General features: G+C 39.4%; 1 protein-coding gene across 3 annotated transcripts in view; it reads left to right on the plus strand.

The window, feature by feature from the left end:
• COL4A2 (collagen type IV alpha 2 chain) overlaps window positions 1-22,462 on the plus strand; it is a 206,614-nt gene that overhangs the window by 58,693 nt on the left and 125,459 nt on the right. For all 3 annotated transcript variants that reach the window (XM_070732373.1, XM_070732371.1, XM_070732372.1), the window contains one exon: window positions 5,692-5,772. In XM_070732373.1, coding sequence (XP_070588474.1) covers window positions 5,692-5,772 — 81 coding nt within the window. The remainder of the gene's footprint in view (window positions 1-5,691; window positions 5,773-22,462) is intronic.

The raw sequence follows: 22,462 nt of genomic DNA on the forward strand, positions 1-22,462 counted from the left end.
ACAATTTGTGTGTGCACTTGCAGTCAATAGCAATCAGCAATTGTTGTCAGCTGATTCATGAGACCAAAGAGACCATGAGGCCAGAGAGTTCTTCTTCCTTGTTTCTTCAGTCCCAGAGACACAGATACTTGGAGGAGCTCCATGTTCTTTCCATGGGGAGAAGTTCTCTGCAGCTGTGGCTCTTCTGGTGGATGTAGGAGGCCTTGAAATGACATGGTCTCTGTAACCTTCTAGTTGTCCTTGGCTGATCTCAGAAAAAAAAGAGATTTTAAAGTTCCCGGGCAACTCTGATAAATATTTGTCCTCTACTGTTTAAAATGCATGTATCCAGAGAACTTGCAGATTTAGTTTTTTCTTGGTTTTCTTAAGTTGTAAAACAAAACAAAAAACCCGTAAAACCCAAAAGAAACATCCAAATTAAAAATAATAATAACAAACATAGGAAACTGGAAAAGCATCTTCAACCTAATGAGTGAAGGCTGTGTGAAGAAAAACTTAGCCAGGCAATCAGAGGTGAAAATGGCTTCCTGAGGTAAGGTCCTACAATTTAGTCTTGGTCACAGAGAAGATCTCCCCCTATATCTGCATCTTGCACAGCTGTCTCTTGTTTAACATTGGGACACCAAAAATTTTCTACAGCAAGACTTAGAGATTAGCCTATTTATGCAGGAAGAGAGAAGACACACTCAAACTTTACACTATGATTATAAACAAACTGAACTGGTAATTGGTGTAGTTACTCTCAAAGAAAGTCCCTAGCCAGAACGTTTCAATATTCCTGCATTAGACACCCAGATCCAGTAGTAGGGGCCAAAGAGCAAATATTAAATCAGTGCTGTACACTCTTGCATTTAATTAAAGAGAGCAACAAGATATTTCAATATCTGTTTCTATACTTATATGCTTACAGGTTAATACCTTTTTCAGAGATACTTTTCATCATATTAATTTGGTTTCTAGATCTTGTTTGGATTATAAACTCTTACTGTTATTTAGATATAGTATTCAATGAAGCCTGTATTAACTTTATTTTTGTTTTAAAAATGAAATGTTAGTTAAACTGCCAATGTATTTTTATTATAAACTAAAATTTTCCTAACTCTCTAACTAAATGAACCAGCTTTAAGTGATTATCTGACTTGTATTGCCATGAGGATTTCCAATTTTTATTCTGTATCTATTTTTAAAATATTTCTTCAAGGAATATTGTCTCCTGCTTCATTTCACTGTTAATCCACCCTTTTTCTGCATTATAAAAATGTGTACTAATTAAGAACATAAGAATTTAAAGCAGTTGCTTTTATATTAGACAGAAGGACCTTCTATAAACTAACTATCTGTTGTGTAAAGAAGTTCTTTTCTTTTTACACCATGAACTACGCTGCATTTAGTTTCACTCATTAAGTTATTGTATAAGATTGTCTGAGATATGAGCCCTGCAATGTACTTTGTGCAAGACTGCTTGAAAAATATCCAGAAAATGCAGCTGGTTCAGGGATCAGTGCTTCTTCCTAACTGACATTCTGGCTGCTGGTCAATCTAGAGATTGCTGGTGTTAACTTTGGACATACTAACAAACTTTAATTTGGCTTCTTTGTGGTTTAAACTTCTTTCAGTGCTAGACTAATTCATCCATCCTAAAAATGAATTATAGTTTAGTTGCAAAGCAATTATTGTTCCTAAAGATTTGGGGTTTTTTACTCTTTTCATTAAAAGGGAGTTTTTTCCTCATAGTGTGTGTAATAATTATTTTCAGTACCTAGTAATTTGTATAGTGGTTAGTAGAAATGCTGCAATTTCTACCACAGCTCCAAGAGGGTGTGTGTGTGTGTGTGTGTGTGTGTGTGTGTGTGTGTGTGTAAGGGGAAACCAAAATGATTAGAAAGCTAGAACAGTTCCTTAAAGGGGAAGACTACAATTATTGTAGCAATTCCAGGGTTGGGAGGTTCCTCCAGGTTTGGACCAGTTTGTCCGAACTAGTAGCAATGCGCTGGCGAGGTCACAATGACATCACCAAACAAGATTGGTTGTTTTCTGAATTTAATTTTGTTTCCCTTCTAAGCATGCGCAAAAGCCGATAGTGTTGCCACCATTCGGTTTGCTCTTCAAAATTTTTCTGGTCCTCTGGATGTACTCTTTGCTGATCACAGTTTTCACATGGCTATGCTTGATATTATCCAGTTGCATGATGCCCAAGTATCTGTACGCTTCTGGCTGGTGGCACTTGATGGTTTGACCATTTGCCATTTCAATGCCCTCACTTTCAGTGATTTTCCCCTTTTCAGTGCCACTGTGGCACATTTATCCAGGCCAAACTCCATGCTGATGTCATTGCTGAAGATTCACACAGTGTTGGTTAGTGACTGTATCTTAGTTTATGATTTTCCGTACAACTTCAGGTCATCCATATACAGCAGGTGTGAAATTTTTGGTGAATTCCTAGAAGTTTGGTAGCCTAGGTTTGTTTTCTGTAGGATGAGTGACAGTGGGATTATAGCGATGATGAATAGCAATGGGGACAAAGAGTCCCCCTGGAAGATGCCCCTTCTGATGTTGATCAGTCCATAGCTTTCATTCCCAACAAAAAGCTCAGTCTTCCAGTATTTCATCGCCTTTTCTATGAATTTCCTGATGTTTTCGTTGACTCCAATGACTTCCAGGCATTTTATGATCCAGCTGTGTGGCAATGAGTCAAAGGCTTTCTTGTAGTCAATCCAGGTCATGTATAGGTTTGTTTTCCTGTTCTTACAGTTCTCCGAAATCATTTTATCAATTAGGAGCTGGTCTTTTGTACCTCTGCTTCATCTTTTATTGCCCTTTTGCTCCACTGGCATGATGTCATTTTCTTCTAGGTAGTCCTGAATTCTGTCAGCTATGATACCTGTCAGCAGTTTGAACATGGTCGGTAAACATGTTATTGGCCTGTAGTTTCCTGGTATGGCTCCTTTCGCTGCGTCTTTCTGTATTAAATATGTTCTGCCAGTTGTAAGACATTCACTGATATTTCCTGTCTGCAGCATTTTGTTGAACAATTCAGCCATTTTTGCATGCAGGCTGGTCAGGTATTTCAGCCAAAAACCATGCACCTGATCAGTGCCAGGGGATGTCCAGTTCTTTACCCTCTTCACTCTTTCTGCAATCATTTCAGGTGTTATCTCCAGCTGCTGCATATTGCTCCCTGAGAATTCCTTCTCAAACTCCTTTATCCACCCAGCAGTCCTTTATTTTTATTATTTTTATTTTTATTTTTATTTTTTATTATTATTATTTATTAGATTTGTATGCCACCCCTCTCAGGAGACTCGGAGCGGCTTACAACAACAAAACAATACAAATCCAATAGTTAAAAACAATTTAAAACCCTTAATATAAAAACAATCATACATCTCATACAGACCATACGTAAAGCAGAGACAGCTCAGGGGAATCAATTCCCCCATTCCTGATGGCAGAGGTGGGGTTTAAGGAGTTTGCGAAAGGCAAGGAGGGTGGGGGCAGTCCTAATCTCCGGGGGGGGGGGTTGGTTCCAGAGGGTCGGGGCCGTCACAGAAAAGGCTCTTCCCCTGGGTCACAATTGGTGCACATTGTTTCGTCGGTGGGACCCGGAAAAGGCCAACTCTGTGGGACCAAACTGGTCACTGGGATTCGTGCGGCAGAAGGCGGTCTCGGAGATATTCTGGTCCGATGCCATGAAGGGCTTTATAATAACCCCCACCCTAACCTGCTTCCAAGTGAGACCTGAAATCCTGGCTCTTTTCCTAGGCCTAAGTTTAGGATATTTGGTGGGTCTCCAGGTTTGGGAGTAATATCTGTTCCTTCAAGTACTACTTTGTTCTGTTCTAATGTAACATCATTATCATCTTGCTTTTTATTGTTGTGAAGCTGCTCAGAATCACTTTAAAGTCTGGCAAAAGAAAGAGAGGGAGGGACGGAGAGAGAGAGAAAGAGAAGTCCATGAAACTATGCTCAGTGTTTCCTTCCTTTTGTTGCTGAAAAAAAGGAAGAATAAAGGAACGTTGTATTGAAAGCGAGCAAATATGAGAGACGTTCAAATAACCAAGTATCAAAAGATTGGGAGAAGCTGTATTTCAAGAACATGAATGTGAACAAGTTAGATTCTCCCTCCAGAAATAGAGAGTGAATGTTAGCAATGGCAAATTGCTGCTGTCCGTTGAGGTTCTTCAATAGGTTCAGGAAAATCAAAGTCTTCCATCAAGTGGAAAGTCTCCATGGAGACAGAGGCTTGTCACTACATAGGGAATGTATGTAGAAGCCTCAAGCATACATTCTTGAGAGTAAGAGGCATTTCATTCAATTCATATTACTATTTAAAAGCACCTGTAGATTGGGTCTACTTCAGTCCAGAAATGTTTCACTTTCCTTGCCTAAGTATACATGATGAAATTAAATTATGAGTTACATGATGAAAGAAAAAAAGATCATCTTTAAGCATAATCTTTATTTCCAATAATTCTGCTGAGTCATAAAATAGGTCTTTAAATTTTAATTTTAATTTTTTAATCTTTAAAAATTAAAATATGAGCAGCTGTATCCCTATGTTGAATCTTCAGTTGTGCTCACTTGCTCAGAATAAAACGTTTAACTGAGAATTTTAAAATGAGACTGGACAAATCCATACAGGATAGGACTATACAGAGGTGTTCACAGGATAGACAATAAGCATCAAAAATACTCCATCCTATTACACATGTGTATGATTTAATAAGATAAAGTGGAGTTTACATATACAGGATTATGGTGCTGTTTTTGTCATTCCCCCTCCTTTGCAGACATTGTAAATAAGTTTGTTGATACCAAAGCAGTGATATCTCTTTATATTTGTGTCAAGATTGCTCTAAGTGCATCCATTTTTGATACTGTGACTGTGCAGACCTTTGAAGTGCTGCTTTATTTTGAAACCATTTTCAAGTTGCCTGACTCCTTGAAAGGCAAAATTAGAGTGACTTAACCTCCTGGATATGGTTGCTTCTGTGTAGCACCTATTTCCACCAGACTAAATCAGCCTTTCACATCTCACCTGTCTCGCAGGTGAAGTTTTTGAGAAGTGTTGTTGGGGCAGTGATTAGTTTGTTTTCTGACTGTGCAAATTAGATTTATTTCAGAATATGTACATTAATCTTTTTAACCTTTTTATCTGTTTCTTGTCAAATAGATATTACAGGTAGTGCTCAACTTACAACAGTATGCTTAGTGACTTTTTGTAGTTACAAAAGCACAGAGAAAAGTGACTTAAGATCATTTTTCAAACTTATGACTGTTGCAGTATCACCATGGTCACGTGATTTACATTCAGAGCTTGACAATTGGTTTATATTTATGACTGATGCAGTGTCCTGGGGTCATGTGATACCCTTTTGTGACCCTTTGACAAGCAAAGTCAATAAGGAAGCCATGTAACAACAAGCTTTAGTAACAACCATGTTACTAATTTAACAATTGCAGTGATTCACTTAACAACCGTGGCAAGAAACATGACAAAACGTGCTTAACAAATTTTTCATTTCTCACAAATTTTGCAACATTAATTTTGGGCTCAGTTTTAATTATAAATTAAGGACTACCTGTATTTATACGCTGTCATTTAAATCTATTCCTGTTTCAGTTGTATTTTTAATTGTTTTTCCTATTGTCAGTTTTATTGAACTTTTGAATGTGTCTCTTGTTTTTCAGGGAGGAAAGTCCTATACCGGACCATGTGAAGGGAGAGACTGCAGTGGACGCTGTGAATGTTTTCCAGAAAAAGGAGCTCGTGTGAGTGCCAGCATCTTGTTGAATTAAAAATACTATTATTTTAATCAATTCGGGTTTTTTAATCACTGAAATGGAAAATTTGGTATAGGAATCTGGAATTAAATATTAATAGGTAGGATTAAAATACAGATGAACCAATCCCAGACATGCAGATTAACAGCTTCTTGAGAGAAAACAAAATAATCTGGAACTGGATTTTCAGACCTCTGTAAATACAGTACTCATTTATCAGAAAACAACAGGTAACTTTGTCCCTTGCATTTACAAGGGTCATTATTGCCTTTTCTTTTTTTAAATCCTGGGAGGATAAATTTATTTTGAAATAAAGACTGGTCAGGCTCATCAGAAGGGCTTTAAACCAAAATTGAAGGGGAAGAGTGACCAGTCTTTACAACACAAAAACAGTCAGAAATCCCAAGAAAACAAATCAAACCATGAGGTAGGGAGTGATGAGAAAAAAAGAAAAAGTCAATTGACAACTAAGAGATACAGGAAATATACCCATGGAGAGGCGTGAAAGTGTTAAATGCTGATATACAAATACTGAAAGCTTGGGGAACAAACAAGAAAGCAATACTGAAAGCTTGGGGAACTATAAGCAACAGTACACAAGGGTAGGTATGATGTAGTTGCCATTACAGAACTTGGTGAGATAAAATCCATGATTGGAATGTACTGATGGATGGATACAAATTGTTCAAAAGAAACAGATCAACAAAAAGAGGAAGTGCAGTCACATTACTGTACCGTGGAACCTCAAGATACGAACCTAATTGGTTCCAGGGGGAGGTTCGTAACATGAAAGGTTCGTAAGACGAAACATTGTTTCCCATAGGAAACAATGTAAAGTCAATTAATCCGTGCAACAACAAAAAAACAAACGCAAAAAACCGCTGCCGCCCGGCTGTCACCTTTTAAAACAGCCCGGGGGCTGTTTTAAAAGGTGACAGCCGGGCAGGGGGGCTTCCCAGCAGCCTCCCGAACCCGGAAGTTCGGCAAAAGTTCGGGGTTCGGGAGGCTCCGGGACGCATTCGCCTTCCTCCGCCACCACCAGCATCCAGCTCTTCCTCCGCTTCTCCCTTCTCTACAAAATGACAGCCTGGCGGTGGCCTGGAAACTAGGAGGGGGACGGAATATGGGAGGAGGAGGGAGGCAGCATCCACGCTTTTCTTTCTTTGGCTAATTGGCCAAAGACGTTCCCAGCCCAGCGGCGCTTTTACATTGATCCCTTTCTCTGGCCACTTAGCTCTTCCTCCAAAAGGAAAGCGTGGAGGCTGCCTCTCTCCTCCCGTATTCCGCCCCCCTCCAAGCCGCATTCGCCTTCCTCCGCCACCACCAGCATCCAACTCTTCCTCCGCTTCTCGCTTCTCTACAAAATGACAGCCGGGCGGCGGCGCGGAGGCTGGCGGCGGCGGGGGTGCGTGGAAGAGGTCCTCCCATATTCCGCCCCCCTCCAAGCCGCATTCGCCTTCCTCCGCCACCATCAGCATCCAGCTCTTCCTCCGCTTCTCGCTTCTCTACAAAATGACAGCCGGGTGGCGGCCTGGAAGCTGGGAGGGGGGCGGAATATGGGAGGAGAGAGGCAGCCTCCATGCTTTTCTTTCGGCGGAGCGAGAAGCAGAGGAGCTGGATGCTGGTGGTGGTGGAGGAAGGCGAATGCGGCTTGGAAGCTGGGAGGGGGGCGGAATATGGGAGGAGAGAGGCAGCCTCCATGCTTTTCTTTCGGCGGAGCGAGAAGCAGAGGAGGAGCTGGATGCTGGTGGTGGCGGAGGAAGGCGAATGCGGCTTGGAAGCTGGGAGGGGGGCGGAATATGGGAGGAGAGAGGCAGCCTCCATGCTTTTCTTTCGGTGGAGGAGCTAAGGGGCCAAAGACGTTCCGCCCCCCTCCCAGCCTCCAAGCCGCTTCCCAGCTGAGTCCTGAAGCCAAACGCGGAAGTGGGGTTTTTTTATTAATTTTTTTTAAAAATCGCGATATAGCGTTTCGCGAAGATCGAGATCGCGAAACTCAAGGGATCACTGTATTTAGATTGTAGTTAGATTAGGCATTTGATAAAGAAGATCATAATCTACTTCTTGGTAAACTAGAAAAATGTGGAAGAGACAACATGACCACAGATGGATTTGTAGCTGGCTGACAAACTGTACTCAACAAGTAGTCCTTAATGGTACTACATCCACATGGAGAGAAGTAAATGGTGGGGTACCACCAGGCTCTGTCTTAGGACCAGTATTCTTCAATATCTTTATAAATGACTTACAGGAGGAAATAGAAGAGGAACTCAACAAATTTGCAGGTATATACTATACTGACAGGTATAGCCAATACTCCAGAAGATAAACTCAGAATTCAAAAATATCTTGACAAGGTTGAACAATGGGCCCTATCCAACAAAATAAATTTTAATATCAAGAAAAGCAAAGCTTTACATTTAGGTGGGAAAAATCAAAAGTATCAATTAGGCAAGATCTGGCTCAGAAACCAGTAACTGTGAGAAGGATCATAGAGTCCTAGTGGATGATAATTTGAATATGAGACAGCAATGTGCAGCAGCAGCCAAAAAAACTAATACAGTCCTGGGTTGCATAAACAGAGGTATAGAATCAAGATAATATGATGTATTAGTGCCGCTTTACAAAACCTAGTAAGACCACACCTGGAATACTGCATCCAATTTTGGCCACCATACTACAAAAAAGATTTTAAGACTTTGGAAAAAGTTCAGAGAAGAGCAACTAAGATGATCAAAGGCCTGAAGACTAAACCATATGAAGAACACAGATTTTGGTTCTGGCTAATATAAAGTAAAGAAGAATTAGGGGTTACATGATAGCAATATTCCATTATTTGAAGGGCTGCCACAAAGAAGTGGGAGTCAAATTATTCTCCAAAGCGCCAGGGAGGAGGACAAGAATTAATAGTTGGAAACTAATGAAAGAGAGAAGCAACCTGGAATTAAGGAAAAACTTCCTAACAGTGAGGATAATTAACCAGTAGAACAGCTTTCCTCCAGAAATTGTGGGCTCTCCGGCACTTGAGGTTTTTTAAAAAGAGACTAGACAGTCACTTGCCTGAAATGGTATAGGTTCTCCTGGTTCAGCAGGAAGCAGGACTAGAAGACTTTCACGGTTCTGTTGCGTTGCGTTGCGTTCCACTCCACTCCTACTCTACTCTACTCCTTGTTGTGGTTCAGTCTGGGACCCCTCCGGGAATGGCTGACCTTCTGTCGGTTTCCAGCTCAGAGGGAGAGGCTGAGGAACAGGAGGTGCAGACTGACGAGGAAGAGGAATCCCAGGCTGAAGAAGAAGGACAGCCAGAGTCCCACCAGGGGGAGCTCTCCCCAGCAAGCAGCCTGGATTCCTTAGGGGAAAATGCTCAAGACATCATAGATATGCGACAAAGGAGAGCTAATCAGAGACGGACTCAATTGGCTAAGTATTTCCAGCATTAGAGGTCACAGCTGGGTTTGGGTGTGGTGCTCTTGGGAATGGTTAAAAGGCGGACCCACCCTTCCTGGCTTGTGGAGTTTTATCTTGGAGATTCGTGAGACCTGTCTGTGAACTTTGGTGGCTTACAATCCTGGTTTGTGCCTTGGACTATTGAAACCTTGGGGGGGGGGGTGCCAGCAAGAAGCTTGTGGGATTGACTGGACATCAGGACCCTGCTGTAACGTATTATAGCCTGTCTGTTGTGAAGACAGGTTTTCCTTTGTGCTTATTTTTTCCAGCTATAAAATACTTTTGGCTTTTACCAGAGTGTCTGGCTGTTTTTTCAGTTGGTGTTGAGGTCTGGGAAAACCCAGACAGAACACTCCTACTGTGCTCTACTCTATGGAGAATATTATTTTTCATTCTTGAAAATAAAGATATGGTATATATTGGTACCCTGTTTTGCAGAATGCTAATTTTCCATTTATATTTTAATCGCAAGTATTTTAAAATCTTGATGGGAGCCAAAGTGTAATCTGTGAGCCCATTGGAGTCCATGGACCTCATGTTGCCACCATCTATATTAATGACGCTGGCTGGCAGAAGGACCCATACAGGGGCTTCTGACTTGCCAAAATGGTGAAAGAAATATGGGAACACAAGGAGAAATGTTTCCTTTTTACTATATGCATAAAATCCCACAATGCGTATTCAGAAGAGGAAGGTCCACCAATGACACTTCTCTTTTTCTGATGTTCCTAGGTTTTTTACTGCAGACATTGTCAGTTTTGGGCAACTACCAGTCTATATGTAGGGAATAGTGATTCTCACAGTATTAGAATATATCAACTGAACTGGCACATGCCAATTATTAGTCCTTGCTTTGTTTTTTCTATAAATATTAGTTTTCAATATATAGTGACACATGAAACATACTCATATATCACTGGAAATATTTTTCCATTAATTTAATAATATTTATATGTCCTTATTGTCAAATAAAAGTCTGAATATTTCTTGAAGAAATCATTTGACCATATTATCAAATACAGGTATTTATTACAGTGTGACTTATTCTCTTTTAATAAAATAAATAAATATAACTTAAGTATGCATGATGATGATTAAATAGATGTTGATGATATCCATTCAATCGTGTCTGACTCAGCAATTCTATGGACCAGGTCTTCCTGTCTTGCGCTACTTCTTTGAACTTTTCTATACTTAGGCTGGTGGCAGTTTTGATGGTGTTCAGCCACTATGTTATTTGATGGCCATGTAATCAAAGAAAAAAATAATGTTCTAATTGACTTAGTTTTTATTGTCAGAAGGCCCACTGTTATTTTTAGAAATTTATCTGGAACATGTTTTTTGACCTAGTCAATTTAACTGTTAAATATCAGTACATGGAGAATTTAACACACAAACAAAATTGCTTTGTTCTTAAAAATAAATAAAAGTTTCCTATCAGAACATTTAAACATTTTCATTAAAAAGAAATCATCTTAATCAGGAAGAAACATTTCAGTGTCACTTCCCTAATGAATAAATAATACAACAATGAATGAGGTCATTAGAGGTACTGGCTCCTTTTGAATTATTAGGTTATATAGCTATTCTTTCAACAATATTTATGTGAGAAAAACTTTTATCTTCCATATTAGGATGCAGAGATGTAACTTTTTCAGGAAAACCTTTTAAACCAATACTCTGCACATTTTGATGGAACACAATCCATAGCCTCTGGTCATCCCAGGTTTTAGTTTCTGAAGCCCCAAAGGAAATGAGGAGGGGGAATGAGCTGAGATCACAGATGTTAGGGGGTGGAAAAGGAAGCCCTTCCTGATAGCATTTGGCAGGAAAGGAAATACAAGAGTAGATATGTTTTGTTTTGTTTGTGGGTGGGGTATAACTCAGTTCTTTAGTGTTCTAACTTTTCAATATCATTGGCTTCCTTCTCTCTGAAATTTGTCCCCTGAAAACCCAGTAGTGGGATTTGCTTATCAATTCATTTCAGCTCCAGACTACATAACTATAGAGCCATGCCAATTCAGATGATACTAACATGCTGATACTACATATAATTGTCTCAAAGGACCCTGCACAAATGTACATAGGATTGCAGGAATAGATTAATTTATCAATATGTATTGCTTCTTAAATTGTATCTATTGGGATTAATTTGTCCAGAAAATCTCTCTTCTGTGTGTTTAGGGAAGTTGGTAGGCAGAAACACAATAAATGTCTGTCAGGAGAGACAGATATATGATTTTGGGAATTGTACAAAACAGTAGTCAGTAGGTGTCTATCTTTTTGTGCTTCCCATGGGCATTGAGACTCTTGAGCAGCGGTCCCCAAACTACGGCCCGCGGGCCGGATGCGGCCCCCTGAGGTCTTTTAACCGGCCCGCAGCAGCACACAAGATTTTACCGATCGATATAAGAGAGAGAAAGAGGGAGAAATAGAGAGGGAGAGAGAAATGAAGAGGAGAGAGAGAAAGGGAGAAATAGAGAGAGGGGGGGAGAGAGAAAGTGTGAGAGATACAAAGAGGGAGAGTTAGAAAGAGGGTGAATGAGAGAAAGAGAGAAGAGAGAGAGAGAGAAAGAGAAAGAGAGAGGGACAGAGAGAAAAAAAGAAAGAGAAAGAGGGAGAGATAGAGAGGGCGAGAGAAAGGAAGAGGCAGAGATGGAAAGAGACAGAGAGAGAGAGAGAGAAAGAGAAAAATGAGAAAATGATGGAGGGAAAGAACGAGGGAGAGGAAAATGAAACAAATGAGAGAAAAGGAAGAGGGAAGAGAGAAGTGGAGAGGAGGGAGGGAAGGAAGGAAGGAAGGAGAAATGGAGTTTGTTGATTTCAGTTTAAATTTACTTGTTAATAAAGAAGTATAAATTACTTTATTACTTAATTATTAATTACTTAATTACTTATTACTTCTTTATTTTAAATATTGTATTTGTTCCCATTTTGTTTTTTACTTTAAATAAGGTATGTGCAGTATCTGTTCATAGGGTTTTTTTATAGTCTGGCCCGCCAACAGTCTGAGGGACAGTGAACTGGCCCACTGTGTAAAAAGTTTGGGGACCCCTGCTCTTGAGGTTCAAACAAACGGAATAAGAATACTGTTTCTTTGAGGAGAACCTAAGAGGAAACACAACCTCTGCTGGCATGGTCTGCCATCCAGTTTTTGTTTGTGTGTACAGTACATAACCCTTGCAGAGTTAAAAGAGGTAGCTGTAAATGTGGATTGACGTGCTAAAAGGGCATCGACATTTAATAGTATGCCTCTTTTTTTAAGTCTTAAAGTTTTGGATTTTTTTGATTCCCCTCACCTCACCTTCTTCCTTCAGCAGCGACTGTCCTCCTCCTCTTCTTCCTCCTCCTCCTCCCATCCAAATTCTGAGCTTTTATTTCTTTCCTAATGGGTTTACACGCATTATTTGCTTTTATATTGATTCCTATGGGAAAAATTGTTTCTACTTACAAATTGTTCTACTTAAGAACCAGGTTACAGAATGATTAAGTTCTTAAGTAGAGGTACCACTGTACATTTATAATTGAAGTTATGTGCTGCACTTATAACTAGAACTTCCTTTTTTGTATTTTTTTTCTTTTTTCCATTTTTGTTTTCCTTTTTTCTCAAATACAAATATATATATATTTGTATTTGATATATATATTTCATTTTGTGTGGGTGAATATACATATATATCATAAAGCTGGCTTTCTGTGATATATTTTCAATTTTACCAGCTTGAAATAAAAGATACAACAGAATAAAATGAAATTTGCAGGAGGAAGAATCATAGTATGCTAGTATAATCATTAGAATTTGAGCTATGATTCTTTGAATTTATTCTTAAAATATTCTGCATGAAAGTCAGCAAAAGCAAACATATTTTGAGGCACTGTGCAAGTTTTTGTGATTGGGGGGCGGAGGCGGGAAATGCTAAGTCATCTGAGTCTGTCACAGTGGGAAAGACCAAACCTTAATTGACCCTAATCAAAATAGTTTGATATATGCTAATGACTTTAACGGTTGCCACTGGTAATATAGGACAACATTTATAAATTAGGAAGTTAAGAATACAACAGGAAATTCCAAGGGAAGGATTTCACATTACTAATAAATAAAGAACCAGCTAAGCTCCTAATGGCAAGGAATATTTTATTGTTTAATTCTTCAAATTATTCAGAATAAATGAAAGAGCAATCTGTAAGATTAATCATCGGCTAGCATTAATAAACCTCTCAGGATACCCATGTAATTAAAAATGAATGTTAGCAGTGCCATTCCTGTATTTAAAAAACAATGCCAAATTCCCATTAAAATATCCCAAGGCTTGTTTTCTGTTGTAGATATGTATATATCTTTGGAGAGGGGTGGCATACAAATCTAATTTATTATTATTATTATTATTATTATTATTATTATTATTACATAGGCCATATATGTAATTACATGGCCTTGTTCAGGGATGGGTTCTGACTTACCTTGCTGCCAGTTCTCTTCCTCCTACACCATGTGGCCACTCCTCGTGGATATGCACGCGCCTTCATGGGCATTTATGCGCAGTACCCCCAAAAAATTGAAATAAAAAAAGCCAAAACCAAGATACATTCACAGTGATGGAAGCTTGGCTTCTGCGCAAGCACAGAAGGGAAAAGAATCAGAAAAAGAATCCCCCCCCAAATTTTTTTTCAAAAAAAAATTACAAAAAATATTTTTTTTAAAAAAGATTATGCTGTCTGTGGACTGGCACCAACAGAACCAGTTCCATGACATCATTGTGATATCACCAGCGGCTTGCTACTGGTTCAGTGAACCAGTCCGAACTGGGAGGAACCCACCTCTGGCCTTGTCTCTGTCCCCCCCCTTTCCCAATTTCCAATGTGCACTACTCAAAGTAACCATGCACCCTTATTGGCCATTGATAGTTGATCAATGGTTAATTAATTCTGGTTCTTTATTATGTTGTCCCTATGCACTAAAATGTTTCTTTCATGATATAGAATGAAGAGGGATTATCTGGTGTCCAATTTTCCATCACTTTTCTATCATTGTTACATAAAAGGAGTAAAACCGGACAACAAAGGCCACTCCCTTTAGTCTGGGTATTTTACCATAATATTATTTCCAGTACTTTGGAAATTTCTGTCTCTTTTGATCTCTCTATATAAATATATAGAGTAGATGGTGTAAATTATATTGTCTATTATTCATGTTTCTTTGTCATCTCTTCTTTTAACTGTCACTGCTAGTTTAATGTTTTTTAACCAATAAACTTCAGGCTATATTTTGCTAGCTATACTGAGTGTATAGCTTGCTCTTGTTTAAATATAAGGAGTGTATTGTGTGCTGAATAAACTGGAAATTGCCTATTATTATTTTCCAACCAAAGATTTATGGGATTAGTAGAGAACCAGTAATTAAACACTATGTGGAACATCAAATAATACTAATACTTATACTAATACTACTACTACTACTACTACTACTACTAATAATAATAATAATAATAATAAATTAATTGTCATTGTCAAAACAACAAATTGTCATTGGCAACGAAAGTCATGTGACACCCAGAGACCAGTCCCACCATACATAAAATCAGAATAGGTAAATATAAAAATAGAATAGAAAATAGAATAAAATGTCCCACCCACTACAAATTCCCCACCCTGAACCACTCAACCATCTACATGACAAACCGAGTAATATTGTCCAACAGTTCACTGATGGTGACCCTTTAGTTCTTTGTTAAGTGCGAGTATAGCTCTAGGATAAAAACTATTCAGGAAACGTGTGGTCCAAGTTCTAGTTGTTCTGTATCTTCTGCCAGAAGGAAACAGTTCAAAGAGATTGTAAGCAGGATGGGAAGAGTCTTTGAGAATGGTATGCACCTTCCTAGAACAGCAAGATGTGAAGATGTCATCCAAGGCAGGTAGCTGGAGCCCAATGATGTTCTGGGCAGTTTTAATAATTCTCTGTAGAGCTTTTTTGTTCACTACAGAGCTGCTCTCATACCAAGCTAGAATGTTGTATGTCAGGTGCTGCGATAGTAGGACAACAGTAGATGCTGAGATAAATTTATCTTCCTGAGCATTCTCATGAAGTACAGCCTCTTTTGTGCCTTCTTCACAAGCATATTAGCATTCATAGTCCATGAGAGGTCCTCTGAGATATAACATCTGAACATATCTCAGTCACAAAACAGATCCATTTATTTTCAGGTGCTTGGTGAAGTTGAAGCTGAACCAGCACTCAGAACCCATATGTCATGGATACTTATTGGTATCCATGTCATAAATACTCCTAATTGAAGGAGGGGGTTATACCTTCAAAGCTGGCATAAAGATGTTGAAAATGGCAGTGTCATCAGGTTAAGAAAATACCAAGCTTCAAAACGGTAAAGAATATACATGAAGATGAAGGTGCTATTTGGAAAGCCAGATCTCTAAGACTTTTGGAGAAGACATATGTCATGACAACTTGGATAGATGGAGAAAACTGCAGGAAAAAACAACTGCTAACAACCTACCTTCTATTCAGTATCTGTCGAAAAGAGGGCTATGAGAATATTTAGACACCTCACACCCTGGGCACAAACTGCTTCAACTCCTACCCTCAAAACAATGCTATAGAGCACCACACACCAAAACTAGACACAAGAACAGTATTTTCCTAAACACCATCACTCTGCTAAACAAATAATTCCCTCAACTATTTACTAAGTCTGCACTACTATTACTCATCTCATTGCTTCCATCACCCATACACAAATTATTGTATGACTATAACTTTATTGCTTTATCCTTACAATTTATATTGACTTCTTCCTAATATGATTTGATTGCTTATTTGTACACAGACAATCATTAAGTGTTGTATCTTATTATTCTTGATGAACATATATTTTCTTTTATGTATGCTAAGAGCATATGTACCAATACAAATTCCTTGAGTGTCCAATCACACTTGGCCAATAACATTCTATTCTATTTTAAATTCTTAAATCTGAAATTATATAGGTTAAACTTAGCAAACATTAAGATGATTCAATATTGGGTTCCACAAAAAAGATTTGAAATAAACAAAACAGACGTATGTATTCCAGGAACATTTCTGTAATGTTCAGAAAATTCATAAATCCAGAATAATTGGGATGAGCTTAAAACATGTATGCAAACTTTTCTGACTAGTTAATGAAGCAACTATTAATATCATTTCTGAATATAATATTTAATATAATTAATAATATCTTCCTCATGTATGTAATTGCCAAATTGTAGGGATTTGAAGAATGAACTGAAAATTATTTTCTAAACAAGATAAAAGGGAGAAATATCATCTGTCATTACTGCAATAGGAAAGGACGTATTACAAGAAAATGCTGACTGTATAGAGCTAAAATTCATACAACAGAAATAATTAGGTTAAATATCCTAAAGAAAAGTGAAGTCTCCATGGGAATTACAAAGACAAAAAGGAACAGGCAACAAAACAATATGTTTGGAAGTAAATGCTTACTTGGAACTAAACAAAATTTTGAAATAAAATATTTAAATCTGCAATTAAGATCTATTTATAACCATCACAAGGAAAATTTAATTTAACAAATATTAGAAGTTTCTGGAAAGTCACTTTTTTAAAGAACTTAAGTGATGAATAATTTTTTTTTAATGATGTGATTAAAGTGGTTTGAGAATGGATTATTCTCAACAATAAGATACAAATCAATTAAATAAAAAAATAAATGTTAACAAAACCATTGTTTTTCTCCCAATATGTAATGCCTTTTGAAAAAATAATTATTTTATTTGAATAAGGCATATATTATTGCACCGAGGAAGGATGTTATTTCCCTCATGGTCCCAAGACAATTGTTGATATCTATCTGTCCAAGCCTGCTTCATCTTGGATCCCCTGCCCCAGCTGACCCACTGCGGGCATCCCTTTCCTGCCATTCCCCCACCATCTAGCTCTTGGCAATTCACTGTGGGACATTCACCCCAGCCAATTAGCCACACATGACGATTTTAGCAGTGTGTCCTAGCAGCTCATCCTCACATCGAGGAGTGATGAGGGAGGAGTGACGGGAGGGATGGTGGGGGAAGAAGGCCTGTGGTGAGTCGGCTGGAGTGGGAGGCTAGGGTACTAGGCAGCTGCAGCCAATTATCCCATTCCATCCCACATAGGTCATTATATCCTTTTCTTCTGAGCTGCTACTGAAAATGTACAACAAAACCATAGCTTCCATTATATCAAAACAAAATTTGGCTTTCTTGCTAAGTTTAAAATCTTAGTTTTTCAATGTCATTGTAAACAAAAAAAAATGCCCTTAGTCATTTTAATAGTGTTTCAAGCAAAAAGGGAGTGACAGAGAAGAAACAATGTTTACCCATTGTTAAACCATGAGGCATACATTATTAAACTAAGTTCCAGGCTACAAAATTGGAAAAAATTCAACTGTTATAGGATTGTAGTAAACCTTACTTAGGAAAAGAATCTCCTTGGAATAAATCTGGGTTATTACAGTAGTTATTACTACTGTTTTTAAAAAACCAATAATGCTTAACTGGTTTGCCACTGCCTCTTTCCAGAATCTTCCATATCTAATCTACAACCCCAGAATTTCTAGGCTGTCATTTGTATTAATTATATCCTATCCTAAGTTTTTGAGGCCAGCTTTGAGGCCTATTTGTTGATATATAGCTGGATATTAAAATAATTTACTTCATGGCTTACAAACAATATATGGATGTTCTTAAGATTTTGTTTTGCACAACATATTTTACAAAAAACCCTCCATGAATTAAATAATGAAAAAAGGGGGGAAAACAAGATAATAACAGTATGCTGTTATTCACAAAAATCTCATTGAGGATAGATAAACTATCCTTAAGCTCTGTTTCTCAGAATGATCATGAATTTAAAAAACCTGAAAAAGAGGCTGAAAATATGATGCACAAGTTTCTTGGAAAATGCATAAATAAAAATATGGTTCAATAGGCAATATATTAAATGTAGTCAAGAAATTTCATTTTTGTTGTTGTCAAATAGAATAATTCTATTTCCAATGTCATTTCTCCCAGGGATTTTATATAAACAACATATGTTTCCCTCATTTGCCACCACCACCACTTGTGCAACCCCTGCCCTTTTTATTTGTCAACTTGACCAATAACATAAATGGTCCTACAGAGATATGCAACAGTTAACCTGCTCTCTTGAAACACAACCACATGGCCATACAGAAACATAAATATCAGTAAGCATTAATAGAGAGCAAGCCTGAATAGGTAGATCAGTAGGTAGAGGATAGACAGGCAGAGAGACAGGCAGACAGTTATATATTACTTACTAAATAATAAATTACTAAATAAGTAATAAATAAATAGAAAATCATCCAGGAAAGGAAGTTAAATATGTGCTTTCCCCATATATTTAGCTTCAGTTCATTTGTTGGATGCTTTTGTAGCATTTAAGAGATAATTTAGAACTTTGTTTCATTTTTTCCTCTCATATATGGACAGGGAAAACACAGCTAATAGAAGGGTGCAACAAAGCCAAGATTGTAGATAATTCTCTGTGCTCTGCTTCCTTACACAGAATAGTACTGTACTCTGCTTCCTTACACAGAATACAAAGATTTATTATTGAGTAGGAGGAGAAAGTATATTGTGAAGCTTTGAAAAAATTCCTAGCATACCCAACATTTTTGCCAAACATATTAATAAATGATAATCTTAATCCATTAAATCAGAGGTCCCCAACCTTTTTTGCACCAGGGACTGGCTTTAAGCTAGACCAATTTTCCACGGCCCGGGGGGCGGGGCTTTGGTCATATGGGGGTGGGGTTATGGAGGGGTGGAGCTTAGCGACGCAGCCCTCCACACTTCTCCACAGGACGGGGAGAATCAGGAGGCTCCTTTGGCGGCTGGGGGCTGCCTGGCTTTGTGATTTTGGCTGGGGGGGGAGTTAGGAAGGTCCTACTTCTCCACCCCCCAGCCAAAAATTCAAAGCCTATCTGCTGGATACGGGCGATGAGTGGGACAGAGCGGCGCGGAAGCCTCTTGCAGCAGCTGCTACAGCCACCGGCTTCCGCGCCGCTCGTCCCACCCATCGCCCGTATCCAGCAGAAGCTGCTGCCTGAGTGCTCTTGGCCGGCGGGATTCAAAGTGCTGGGGTGGGGGGTGTCCCGACAGCCCCCCCACTCCAGTGCTTCGCCTCCTGCTGGGACACCCCCCACCCCAGCACTTTGAATCCCACCGGCCAAGAGCACTCGGGCAGCAGCTTCTGCTGGATACGGGCAATGGGTGGGACGAGCGGCGCGGAAGCCTCTTGCAGCAGCTGCCACAGCCACTGGCTTCGGCGCCGCTCGTCCCGCTAATTGTCCGTGTCTGGCAGAAGCTGCTGCCCGAGTGCTCTTGGCCGGCGGGATTCAAAGTGCTGGGGTGGGGGGTGTCCCAGCGGGAGGCGAAGCACTGGGGTGGGGGGGCTGTCAGGACACCCCCCACCCCAGCACTTTGAATCCCGCCAGCCAAGAGCACTCGGGCAGCAGCTTCTGCCAGACACGGGGAATGAGCGGGACGAGCGGCGCCGAAGCCGGTGGCTGTGGCAGCTGCTGCAAGAGGCTTCCGCGCCGCTCTGTCCCACTCATCGCCCGTATCCAGCAGATAGGCTTTGAGTTTTTGGCTGGGGGGGGACTTAGGAAGGTCCTACTTCCCCCCCCCAGCCAAAAACTCAAAGCCTATCTGCTGGATACGGGCGATGAGTGGGACAGAGCGGCACGGAAGCCTCTTGCAGCAGCTGCCACAGCCACCGGCTTCGGCGCCGCTCGTCCCGCTCATCGCCCGTATCCAGCAGATAGGCTTTGAGTTTTTGGCTGGGGGGGGGAGAAGTAGGACCTTCCTAACTCCCCCCCAGCCAAAATCACAAAGCCAGGCAGCCCCCAGCCGCCAAAGGAGCCTCCTGATTCTCCCCGCCCTGCCCGACGCCCCACCCTGTCCTGCATAATGTCCTCTGCCGGGAGGGCAGCGGCGCCGCGGACCGGCTGGAAAACCCCAACGGCCCAGTTCCGGTCCGCGGACCGGCGGTTGGGGACCTCTGCATTAAATAAACTATAAATTAATCTAGCATAGTTCTGAAAGAGAAACATATCTTTTATTTTAATAATTTAGTTTCAACTGTTTATCCATTTAAATATTTAATGAGAAATATGAGAAAGCAATTATAAGTACTTTATCATTTTATGTTCTAAATTGTGCTTCCCATGACATTAACCAGCTTTTATAAATAGTATTGTTTATGTACATGTCCTGTACAAATGTTGTGTTCCTTTTTATAAGAGTCATACAAGACTTCATGCTTTTGACCTCATCATGCTTTGCAGGATTTCTCTGCAGCAGTATGGACCAATTCTTTGGGGATCAAGTTCTAAAGTCTCTCATGCTCTTTGACTTCATTGTTTTAACTATGAATGACACATTATTGGAAAGCTTTCAGCAGATACATTCTATATAATATAGTAGCAAAGTAAGGATATGAAAAAGGAGATCAGTTTGAAATTGTTTCCCATTAATAAAGTATTACAATTTCCTTAAAGCAAATTCATATCACTGTAAAATTTTGTGGATATCTGTGTGCATGTTTGTGTGTGAGTGTGTGTGTGTCTGTCTGTCTGTTGTCTGTCTGTCTATCTGTCTGTCTATCTATCTCCATTCTATAACATCATTCTTTCTATGAAAAAGTAGCTATAACTCCACCATTGTAAGTGCAAGTTTAAAACATATTCACATTTCAGTTAGAATAAAAATCCTGTTGTAATTCGACATAGATACTGCATGTAAATGACACATTCTTGTAAAGTCCTGTATTCAAAATGATTTGTAGGATCCTCTGTCTCTGACGGGTTCTGCTCATTCCATCAGATTCCTTCTATCAGATGGAGCCTTCTTGTAGGACCAAGGATGTGTGCCTACTCTGCCCTATGGAACAGCCTCTCCCTTGAGATTCAGATGGCCCCGGCCTTAAATGATGAAATAACCATATTTGGGGGAGGAATAACATGGATGTTATACTGACATACTCTGCATGCACATAAAAAAACCTGGTGAAAGCATTTGTTTAATCTGTATATCATATACAATACAATCGAGAGAGTCCAAAAATATTTCACAAGAAGAGTTCTCACAACAGAATACCTTATTCTACCAGACTTGAAATTTTGGGCTTAGATAGCCTAAAACTTTGTCTCCTTTGATCTGATTTAATTGTAGTTCCCAAAATCATTTACTACAATGTCCTACCTGTCAATGATTTCTTCAGCTTCAACCGCAACAATACACAAGTACACAATCAATTCAAACTGAATGTAAACCACTCCAAACTCGACTGTAGAAAATATGACTTCAGCAACAGAGTAATCAATGCTTGGCTCTGTGGTTTCTTCCCCAACCCCCAAAACATTTAACCTTAGACTATTTATAGTCGACTTCACCCTATTCCTAAGAGACCTGTAAGGGACGTGCATAAGGGCACCATCATTCCTACTGTCCCTGTCTTACTGTCCTATTCCCTAATTTACCTGTACCTACTTTGCTAATGTTTATGTTTACACCAATACCTACTACATTGTACATGCTTGACAAAATATATAAATAAAATAAATCTTATGTTTCTAAACGCAATGCTATATACAAAGAACAACCTACCACCAAACTTCATAACATAACAATGTATAATTTGTATAAACTGATATCCTATACAAATTATGTATTTGCATATGCCTTATGGAAAATTAGGTAAAAGAGCAGATGATTATTGGCAATCAAACAGTAAAAATAACAATACAGTAATCCCTCGTTTTTTGTGGGGGATGCGTTCCAAGACCACCCATGAAAAACGAATTTCTGCAAAGTAAAAGGAAAGATATTTTTTATGTATTTAATGAGTATTTGGACTTTAAACCCTCCCTGTATTGTTAGCAACGCACCGCTGGTGACCGCTGAGAGAGACCAGCTTCTCTCAGCTACCATGCAGGCTGAAGGAGGCCGCCGCTGCAGTTCTCCCCGCCTACCCCGGCATTCCTCCATAAGTGCCCTGGTGTTCTTTTCCCATTGAAAAAACCCTCTGAAAAAACCTGTGAAATAGCGAATCCACAAAAGAGGAATCATGAAGTAGCGAGGGATTACTGTATATATAAAGGATGAAGCAAACTGACAGGAGATAATGAATTTTTCCCGGTAAATATGCTTTTCTTTG

Source organism: Erythrolamprus reginae, chromosome 1 (assembly GCF_031021105.1).
Source record: "Erythrolamprus reginae isolate rEryReg1 chromosome 1, rEryReg1.hap1, whole genome shotgun sequence".
In the NCBI taxonomy this organism is placed as follows: Eukaryota; Metazoa; Chordata; class Lepidosauria; order Squamata; family Dipsadidae; genus Erythrolamprus; species Erythrolamprus reginae.